The following is an 11253-nucleotide window of genomic DNA, read 5'->3' on the forward strand; positions in this document are numbered from 1 at the left end:
CAATTAACGCCACCTCTTATTCGGAACCATTCACAGTTTCAATATGACCTGTGTCCTGGAATGTTTTTAAGAACAACCATTTTTTCAATTAAGAAATATATATGAACTTTTTAAATATAATTAAATTATTTATTTTAATCACCACTTTAAATTAAAATATATATAATTTTCGTCTTTATCCACCTTTATTAAATTCAACGTTAAGGATACACATAAACAGATAAATAGAATTTTAATAAAAGGTATTATGTAATTTTCATTTATATCTAAATCAAAATTTATAGCACAAGGGCTTGTAATCATGAATTGAGGCGTAGTAATTAAGGCCAACAAAACGGGTTTGGCCTGCCACCCGTCCCGTCCATCAAATAAGAGTTTTACAATCTATTTTCAAAAGCAAGATGAAGCGGACTGACTTGTTTTTTGGCGAATTGATGATGGAGGAAAGCATGTTAGTATAAAACATGTTCAGATTAGTAGGCCAATCCGCCCTGTTTGTCAAACGAGACAAGATGAGTTGAATTTTTGAACTCACTCTCAAAAAACAAGACAGGATGAACTGACTTATTTTTCGATGAATTAATGACGTGGAGCGAGTCGCTGAGTTTGGCACCTCTGCTTATGAGTAATATAATATTGTTTTGGGCCTGTAAAGAGTAGAAGCAATATATCCAGAGGGTCCTCTCCCATACATCAATATAAGTTTGTATCTCCAAATCACTTGTGGACAAAATTACCTGAAAAGAATATTTCGATCGACTAAATTACATCACGTAGAAAGCCGAAGAAGTAAGCAAACACAAAGATTTGAACTCCAAAAGTTGATATTGAGGTTAATTTTAACTTCAAAGCAATTTGATGTCTTGCGGTGGAGCTCTTCGACAACTTTTTTTCTGAAGGAAACTCAAGGAATTTACAATGTTAAACCGGACAATAATTCTTACGCAGGTGTTACGAATCTTGTAGTCACCACCCAAAAATTAATTCAAAGGGTGAGAGTTATTAAGACACCATATCCTTTTAGAGCCGATGTCAACAACACCTTTCACTTTGTTGACACTAACTTTTTCCTTTTGGGGCAGTTTCACCCATTTATTACGAACCATGAGACCATTACCCTAAAAACTAACTAAAAAAGTGAAAGTGTATAAGGTTATAAACCCTACATTAATTGCATAGGCAAGTAATGTGAAACTTGTAATAATAAGTATCCAAACTATGCATGCAACTATCTTCATCCTCGAATGCTCCCACTCGTTTTTCCTTTTTTTTGTCCTGTCTGCTCGATTTCACTTGATTACTTTTTTTTTTCAAAAAATATTTCACTTGATTACTAGTTCATAGAAATCAACCAAAAAATAAATATATGTAGCCCTCAATTTATTGTGAACTTTTAGGTCTTCAGAGTAAATTAAAGTGCTGAAAATTAGAAATAAACATGAGAATGGGCTTATAAGTTCGACTCTGGTCGGATGATGATGATGTTGAAATTACAATTAAATCAGTAGTATTGTGGTTGACCCAAGTTTACGTAACAAGCATATTGTTGAATGTACGCGATGACATTCTTTTTTAGAAATGGATAACTCAACAACCCTGGGAATACAAAAGGAGAACTAAATTTTAGAGTTACTTTCTACTACAGCAATTAATTAAGTACAACAACTAGTACTCAAGATAGATTTTTCTAAAACCAGTACCAATAACACATGTTAGCATTTTAGAATTTGACCTCTAGCCACTACTTTGAACAATCATCATGCAAGTACCCAGCTTCTGCACTTTTCAGTCTAAAAAAGCATCCTCACTGCTGAGTTTGGCCAGCCCACAATTGATGATGGTACGCTGGCATAATATAAGTGGGCTGACTAGCATTATTGTAGAGTCCAGGCCCCCTACTAAAAGGACTATTATCATTGTCATCAGAGTACTCATTGGAAGGCCCTTGAGAGATAGGACTGCTTGGAGTCATAGTAGCATCAAAAGTTAACATTTGGGATGATGGCGTCGTAGATGGCCCAGATTTCAGGTTATTTGAGCTAGACTTTTTGCTATCCGCAATAAAGCTACCCACAATGACCTGATAATGAATTTTAAAAAGTAACAAAAGTAATGCAGCAGAGTTGGATCAACCTTTCATGCAAAAAAGACTTTCCATTTTCCAATACCCAAGAACTTACATACACAATGTGCTCTTAGAACATGTAAATGGGTAGAAGGAAAATTCTATGAAGGCCCATTGTTTACAATTGATATAAAATTTCCATCATTTGAGAGCAATACCTGTACTGGTGATGCAGCAGTAAGCATTCCAGCAACTCCGCCACCCAATACTAGTCCATCAGACCTTGCGATGACAACACTCAAGCCACCCGTTCTGCTGCAACCACTATTATTTTCAGATAGTAGTAAAGAACCTGAAAGGGATATAATCTCAAATTTGTCCTGTAATGAAAGAGACATCATGTGAAGAGAATTAAACCTAAACACATAAATTTTTAATATTTAATTATATAATCAACCAACAGTGTCAAAATAATGAAAATTTTACATCTAAAGTACTAAAATTAAACATAAGCAGAACTAAAGATGCTGCTAAACGTAGTTCTCTCTTAGAAGAAAACCCATCAATATGAATATTGACTTTCGAACCCCGTTATTAAACTAATATACCCTTTGCCAATTCAGAGACTGCCGGGAAGACAGGAAACATCATGTAGTGAAAGTACACAAGCTTTCTTGTTTTAGTAGGGAAAGACAAATATGGCACTCCGATTAATGTTTGTGATAGATAGATTTCATGCTTAAAAGCTTAGTAATATTCTGTAGTGGAAAATAAGGAAAATGCTGGTTATGTGATGGAAGATAATAGATGCACGTAGTTTCATGTTCTCCTTGACAAGCAGTGCTTTTAGGAGTAAGCACATCAAGCAAGCATATATTACATCAGTTTATTTCCAATTAATATAGTATAAACGAAACATTTAATGATTGATAAATGGGTATTGAATGGATTCTAAAAAGATGTCAAAAAAGTACCTCATATGTCACAGTACCCCCAGACACTGCTGGCTGTCTAAGGGTGACATTGCAGATTGCACCATTAGCAGAAAGAATGCAAACTGTCCGGGGTCCTTGTTGACAAAAGGCCATAATTTTTGCAGCAATGTCCTACAAACAAGAGGGGAACAATGTTAAGAAGCACCACCCCTGCCAATAGGGACTAGTTCAAAAACCCACCTAAAAAGTTAAGTACAAATAAAATATAAAGATAGTGAATCTACATTAGCATTGCAATTCACAAAGTAACCGAGCTTTTGAAATTGTGAAAAGCAAAGCTTTACAGTTCATATCCCTCACTAACTGGAAAAAGGGGAGGTAAATGTAACATCAACATCAACTACCATTTGCCAAACATCACTAAATAGTCTAAACTCCACGGAGTTCAGTAACTTTGCCGCTCTTTCAAACACTATATACGATGCTATTTGAATTTAAAAATTTCAGATAATACTTGAAAAAGAGAGAAAAAAAGAAAATGCAAGTAAGAATAAATAGCCAATAACCAGTCACTGCTCCTACTTCATACCTCGCCAGTATCAACCAAGATTACATGAGGAGTAAAACCAGTCCCACCAGTTCCTGAGCAATAAACAACCACAATCAAAATAATCACAAGTTAGAAAAAAAAAAAAAAAAAAAAAGTAACGCCTCAAATAGCAAAATAGATACCAAGCGCGTTAAGCTGCTTCTTTACAGAGCCAGAGGGTCTTCCCCTATTCTTCTTGGCCAGAGGTTCAGTGGAGGGTGCGGAAGAAGCACAAGACACATGTGTGGGAGTCAAACCCAAAGCGATGTTGCCAGCTGGCGAAGGCGAGTACTTCCTCGGACGGCCCCTCTTCTTCTTGACGGAGTCGCACGGCGTCAAACCGTCGTAATGGGTGGCGTTGTTGTTGAATGCGAACCGGGTCATTGTATCGGGGTAGGAACCGCCACCCACCACCATGTTTAGCTGTTCCTGAGAATCCATCGATACAGAAATGAAAACCGAAGTGCAGTCTTGGAGTAGAGTTTGCTAGTTTGATGACATGAGAGAGAAACAAGACTGATAGCGTAGAAGAGGAAAGGGAAGTTGAAAAGACAGTGAGTGAGTGAAGACTGAAGAGCAGTGTGATTATAAATATGAATGACTGATGAATAAAAAGCTGACCCCAAAATTCAGAATCAGGGGCAGCGAGGGAACAACATTGAAATTACTTTATAATGGATTTGGATAATGTGAAAAAATGTGTTAGATGTTATTTTACTATAATCACCCAGAGCCGGCAAAACGGGCTCGGCGGGTCAATCCGCTCAACCCGTCAAACGTAGCGGGACAGACTGAGTTTTTTAACCCATCTCAAAAGCGGGGCGGGACGGGTTCATTTTTTGGCAGGTTGACGGCGGGCATTGCGGGCCGAGGCGGGTCAGTATAAAATAGGCTCGAGCTGGCGAACAACTCGTCAAACGGGGCGGTGCGGGCTGAGTTTTTCAGCTCACTTTCAAAAGCAGGGTGAGACGGGCTGACTCATTTTTTGGCGGGTTGATAACGGGGTGGGGCGGGGTGGGGCGCCCACTTTGCCACCTCTATAATCACCCATTTAAAAAATATGTATATATTTTTTGAATAATTATGATCAAATAATTTGAACACATAATTACATATGAGAGGATTTAATTTCTTTTATAATATATGTTATTAAAAAATTAACTATATAAAGTAGTTAATTTGGTTGTTACCACACTTGCAACAAAAATACAAATCATCATCACACCTACACAAGCACCAACTATGACTTTAGCTGACCAACTAACATACCTAATTTCATTGTTCATCCTATCTAACTCTGAAACCATCTTCAAGCATAGCTCATTCAGCTTCCTTTCCTGGTCATTAATCTACACTTCTTGCTCAATAATCTTCACACCTTGGTCTTTCAGCTTAAAATTGTTCACTCATCATCATGTTCACATACTTCAACTTGAAATCCATTTCAGCAACTTCCAACTCCACCTTGTGTATTCTTCCATCTTCAAGCCCCAGCCTTTCATTACATACGTCATCTACTTGAGGTTGTTCTACCCCTATTGAAGTACTCTCACTTGAGCCCCCCATGCCAGATGAAAGACTCATCTTCTCCTACGCCTCAGCAAATCTAGTAAATAACTTCTACTCTCCTCAATTTTCAGTCATCAACGTGCAGAGCTTTTGGAGAATTTTTTTGTTTATGGTTGATTTTGGCTGATTTAGGGTTCTAAAATTGACATGGACCATATTAGGTCACTTGCTGTTTCGATGCTAGGGTCAGCTGTCCAAAACTCCAACAAGACATAAGGCATGTTCAAAACGTCATCGTATTACTTCCATGCTAGACTACTTAACAGTCACTTAGCAAACTAACAGTCCACCTGTGCTCCGTTAGTTGGGCTGTTGGATGCCAACTAACAGAAGAACAAACGTGACACTATTTTTCTAAAATTAAGGATCAAAATGAGCTTCGTAAAAGGATATTTACTCTAAAATAAAAAAAACTAGTCACAATTGTATTTTTTTTTTTTACGATTACACTTGTTTGTACAATACAATCACGGGGAAAAATATTTTCGTTTTTGGAAGAAAATTATTTAAGCCCGACTTCTATTTTTAACATTTTTTTCTTTTCACTTATCATAAGCACATACATACCCAGACAAATCATTAATACAATAAATTATTAAAAAAATTTGCAAATGTTCAACTGCCTAGTCGTTTTTGTGTTTAATATTATATTTTTAAAGTTTTTTTTAATTATTTATCATAGTTTAAAACAAACAAAAAAATCAACAACTCAACTATGATTGATTAGTTGCAATAAAAATATACTGTCATAAATTTGAATCTTGAATATTTTCATGTTTTCTTATTTCTAAAAAATAAATTTAATACATATTATATAAACAGTAATAGGTGTTATCATATTTTTTTATTATTTCTTTATAACATAAAAAAATGAGCGAGAATTTATATCATTGAAATAATTGATTAAAAAAGAATCAATAGTTAACTAAAAACGCTTATGTTTACCAAAAAAAAAAAAAAAACTCTTAGGGAGCGTTTAATTGATGAGAAATTTTTGGAATACTAGAGAAATAGAATTGATAGGAAAATGGTAAGAAAGTGAGATAAACTGAGATAGATAAGAAAATGTAAAAAAAAGTTGTTTGGTTGGATAAAATTTTACCAGGTAAATATATCCAAATTTTGAAAATCTATGTTTGGTTTTGGAAAAAATATAGATAGGTAAATGTTTTAAATTACAATTTGATCCCCGATTTATGTTCCACTTAAGGCGCTCTCAATTTATTGATCTCTGTAACACTACTCCTGATAATTCTGCATTTTTCCGGCTTATGCTGAACCGCGAGGGAGTAGTGGGCTCTCTTATAATGATTCAACCCACGCTATTCCAATGTTCATTTGATGGGCCACCTAGTACTTCTAGATATTCGTTCCGTTTGTCCATATTTTATCTTGCTCTTTGATTCTTTCTTCCATACGGTGATTCATCATGGGTCCAAAATTGCTCAGTGGAGGAAGCTTGGTTATGATAAGGACCCAGATCATGAGAACTTTAGAAAGCTGCTGGAAACCCCAGAATTGGATGCAGAGCAATTGGTGGCTGAACGGGTTCCAGTGCCAAACCTTCTGACGCTACTTGCGGGAAGGTGAGATCGACAACCACCGTGCACCACCTTGCTTTCTTCCGGTCCCTACTTGCGGGAAGGTGCTCTAAGGAAGACAACCTACTGACGCCCTAAGCTGCTGACCACACACAGAAGATCTCTCATCGTATCATCTTTGTTGCATTTTGAAAGGATATATTAGTTACAAACAAATGATTCAAACAGTGGTTTAGCCGTGATTTTACAAAAAACCACATATGAAAACGCTTTTCAAACAGTACCGATATCTGTCATTTTCCACTTAAATTGAAAAACCTATGTATTTTGGATGCCTGACTTTTACTCTAAACTATTCAACCAAACAATGATATTCTGGAATACTTCTCTCACTTGTCTAGGAATATTTTGGAAAGACGCCAGCCAAACACCACCTTAAGGGGCGTTTGGTTGGAGGATTTTGATGAAAAAGATGAGAAAATGTGAAGTGGAATTATGTGGTGATTATGTTTGGTTGAACGATTTTGGAAATTTGGCTAGGTAAATGAAATAGTTATGAAACTAAGATGCATATGTATCTGTCTCCAAAAATGCCCTTCTCAGATGTGGTATTATGCTATTGCTACCTATCTTGTCACAGTGTTTAATAACCAATTGACGAGCGTACCCTTTGACAAGCGCGCAAATGGAAAATGTCGTACCATTGCAGTGTTTAGAGTTATCACTATCCAAAGACCAAGACTTGGCAAGAGGCAGACGGAAACATGCAAACGAATTGGATGTGCACAAGCTTGTCTTCACCATCTTCTTGATTGTGGTCTGAAATCCAAAAGAACCATTACTGAGAACGAAGTTGGTCACTATGGGAGGTAACTCGAAGGTACACATTTTGATTTCGGCTGTGTTTTTCGGTTTGTTCCTGATATGAATGGGGCTAACGCTGATACAGCTAACGAAGAAGGCCAGGACCATGTGACAGATGTGCTGATGGCCCAAGAGGAAGAACAAGTGGCTAACCAAAACAGCAGATGGGCTAAAAGGAATCGTACTAAGCCCAAATGGATGAGAGACTTCAAGCTGTGACGTGTTAGGTTGTTATAGTGCGCAATGAAGCATCTCCGCGAGTTGCGGAATATTGTTATTTGCATTCTCTGATTGTATTCCCTTCCCTTTGCAATTCTGTTTTGTGTATTCCTCCAAAGATTCCCTGATTCGTGTATTTAAGGGGACACTCATTTGTGAATAAGATCAGAGAAGAATTATAGTATTTCTTTAGCTTTTGTGGAGGTTGCTCTCCCTCGAAGAGAGTAGTTATCGTTTACCCTATCAAGTGGTGCTTTCATTGAGAGCCACCATGGCCAGTTCTCAATCTATCTCCGCAGAAAAATTAGAAAAAGTAATGAACATGATGATGGAAACCCAGCGTCAAATGCAGGCAGATATGCAACAGTTGATGAGCAAGGTTACAGCAATCGAACAAAAAAACTCCATCGTGGAAGGTGCACCTAACCATCCCCCTCTCACGAACTTGAATACAAGAATGAAGCTGGACGTTCCCAGATTTAACGGATCTGACCCCTTGGGCTGGATCTTTAAAATCTCGCAGTTTTTCGAGTATCATCAGACACCTGATGACCAGCGTTTACGGATTGCATCCTTTTACATGGAAGGTGAGGCGATAGGGTGGTTCCAGTGGATGCACGCAAATGGACAGTTACCGACGTGGGTACATTTTCTCCATGCTGTTGAGCTGCGTTTTGCCCCGTCACAATATGAGGACCCCAGAGGAGCTCTATTTAAGCTAACTCAAACCTCAACGGTTCGTGAGTATCAGACTCAATTTGAGGCTTTAGCTAATCGCATTGTTGGTCTACCGACGAATGCATTCCTCAGCTGTTTTATCTCCGGATTAAAACCAGAGATTCGACGGGAAGTGATGGCTCTGCAACCAAACACTCTGGTTCAGGCCATTGGGCTTGCACGACTCCAGGAAGACAAGTGGAGTGACTTTGCTAATACCCAGAAAGGGAAAACCATTACGCCTTCGTCCTCAAGCTCCGGCGCGGGGATTACAAAGAATTCGCATCAGTTTACTAATACTCTGAAGCCTTCTCTAACAACAAACCAGAAGCCAAATATCTTGCGGTTATCACCCGAGGATGCACAAGCACGGAAAGAAAAGGGCCTCTGTTTCTATTGTGATGAAAAGTATCACGTTGGGCACCGTTGTAAGAGGAAGTTTATGATGCTCATCGTCCCACCTGAACACAACTCTGAGGAGTTGCTTGACCCTGGAGATATGCTGACGGGAGGAGCTCAAGCGGCTGAGGTTGAAACAGTGGGTACAGATACTGGCCCAAGTGAGGTCCAGATCAGTTTTAATGCTTTGGTGGGCCATAGCATACCACAAACTCTGCGGGTCCCAGGGCGAATTGGTAAGTCTGAGTTGTCAGTTTTAATCGATAGTGGCAGTACTCATAATTTTATGCAAGATAGAATTGCTAAGTTTTTGGGCTTGGAAACACAAGTGGCCCAAGCGTTCTCTGTGGTAGTTGGAAATGGGGAAGAATTGGTATGCTCTTCTGTGTGTAGGCAAGTACCCCTGCAACTTAACAAGCATAAATTCATCGTGGATTTTTTCCTCTTACCTCTAACCGGGGCAGACCTAGTATTGGGGGTGCAATGGCTCAAAACTTTGGGCCCAGTGTTGACAGATTATGACTCATTAACTCTGAAATTCATAAAAGAAGGGCAAGTAGTGCAGTTAACGGGGGCCCAACCCATGAAGCTGCAAAGTATATCCACAACCCAATTGAAAAGGATGGCTTCCACACAAGCCATTGCTGAAATGTTTCATTTTCAAGCAGTGCCCATTACGAGCCCGAATCAAGAGCAGAGAGTGCCGCCTGAGATAGAACGCCTACTCCAGACCTTCGTCGAGATTTTTGAGACACCAGCAACACTTCCTCCGTCGCGTGCAACTGATCACCATATCACGCTGGAAGCGTGCTCCGAGCCGGTGAACGTCCGGCCATATCGCTATCCCCACTTCCAAAAACGCGAAATTGAAAGGTTAGACCGTGAGATGCTCTCATCGGGAATCATACAAGATAGCGTCAGCCCGTTTTCGTCTCCAGCTTTACTGGTGAAAAAGAAAGATGGCTCGTGGCGTTTTTGTGTTGACTACCGAGCCTTAAACGCAATCACCCACAAAGATCGTTTTCCGATACCGGCGATTGATGAGCTTCTGGATGAACTTCATGGCGCAAAATGGTTTTCTAAGCTGGATCTGCGCGCAGGGTACCATCAGATCCGAATGGCCCCGGAGGATGTAGCAAAGACAGCCTTTCGCACACATGACGGCCATTACGAGTTTCTGGTGATGCCTTTCGGCCTTTGCAACGCACCCTCGACATTCCAGGCGACCATGAACTCACTTCTCAAACCTTACCTACGTCATTTTGCTATTGTGTTTTTTGATGACATTTTAGTTTATAGCAGGACTCTGACAGATCACGCGTCGCACTTGGAACAAGTGTTTGCTGAGTTGAAGGCAAATCAGTTCTTCTTAAAAAAATCTAAGTGTTTTTTTGCGCAGGAGTCACTGGAGTACTTGGGGCATATAATTTCTAGGGAAGGGGTAAGTCCGGACCCAGAGAAAATCAAAGCCATGGTCGAATGGCCATTACCGAAGAACTTGAAGCAGTTGCGCGGGTTTTTGGGGTTGACTGGGTTCTATAGGAAGTTTGTCATGAACTATGCCTCAATAGCAGCCCCATTGACTGATATGTTGAAGAAGGACTCTTTTGAATGGACTCCCAAATCACAGGAAGCTTTCGAGTGGCTAAAAAGGGCCATGACCGAAGCCCCTGTTTTAGCCTTACCTAATTTTTCTACTGACTTTGTAATTGAAACAGATGCGTCGGGGCTTGGGATGGGTGCAGTCTTACTCCAAGGGGGGCATCCCATTAGTTTTTTCAGCAAAAAATTCTGCCCAAAACTGCTAACAGCAAGTACCTATGTGCGAGAATTACATGCTATTACCTCTGCAGTCAAGAAGTGGAGGCCGTATTTGCTGGGTCGACGGTTCGTCATACACACTGATCAAAAGAGCCTCCGGGAGCTAATGACCCAGGTGATCCAGACTCCTGAGCAGCACTATTACTTGGCTAAACTGCTTGGTTATGATTACTCCATCCTTTATAAACCAGGAACGGAGAACAGAGTAGCAGATGCCCTCTCTCGTTGCCATGAGGCCCATGCACAGATGTCTGCCCTGACTATACCGCACTTTGAGATAATTACCAAAATTAAAGAGTCTTATGCAGCCGAGCCTGACATGCGACAACTGGTGTTAGAACTACAGGAGACACCAGAACATCACCCGAAGTTTTCATTGGCCCAAGGGTTGGTGCTCTATGAAGGTCGTGTATTTTTGGGTGCTCTTTCTCCGTTTAAGCAGCTACTGATGGAGGAATTCCACTCATCTCAGATTGGGGGTCATTTTGGTATAGCCAAGACAGTAGGAAGGCTTAGTGAGAATTTCTCATGGAA

At 39.6% G+C, this 11253-nt stretch overlaps 1 protein-coding gene across 1 annotated transcript; it reads right to left on the bottom strand.

The window, feature by feature from the left end:
* Positions 1–1804: 1804 nt before the first annotated feature.
* On the bottom strand, positions 1805–5155 carry LOC133314167 (AT-hook motif nuclear-localized protein 10-like). Its single transcript, XM_061515610.1, has 7 exons — positions 5012–5155; positions 4819–4926; positions 3733–4018; positions 3590–3642; positions 3040–3171; positions 2284–2445; positions 1805–2080 (listed from the first exon to the last, which is right to left on the bottom strand). Exons 1-7 carry the CDS (start codon positions 5153–5155, stop codon positions 1805–1807), a joined length of 1161 nt encoding a protein of 386 aa, XP_061371594.1.
* Between the last annotated feature and the right edge of the window lie 6098 nt (positions 5156–11253).

The sequence above is a fragment of the Gastrolobium bilobum genome, unplaced genomic scaffold, assembly GCF_033153095.1.
Source record: "Gastrolobium bilobum isolate Gb01-03AN ecotype WA unplaced genomic scaffold, APGP_CSIRO_Gbil_v1 utg14319, whole genome shotgun sequence".
Classification (NCBI taxonomy): Eukaryota; Viridiplantae; Streptophyta; class Magnoliopsida; order Fabales; family Fabaceae; genus Gastrolobium; species Gastrolobium bilobum.

What these genes read in the sequence shown, in the direction of transcription:
- LOC133314167 (XM_061515610.1), bottom strand. Translation starts at nt 5,155, where the DNA reads ATGGGGGGCTCAAGTGAGAGTACTTCAATAGGGGTAGAACAACCTCAA. An exon ending in GAAGCAGCTTAACGCGCTTG is followed by an intron (nt 3,643 to 3,732) that starts GTATCTATTTTG and finishes TTTATTGCTCAG; the next exon opens with GAACTGGTGGGACTGGTTTT. An exon ending in CTGCTGCATCACCAGTACAG is followed by an intron (nt 2,081 to 2,283) that starts GTATTGCTCTCA and finishes ATTCATTATCAG; the next exon opens with GTCATTGTGGGTAGCTTTAT.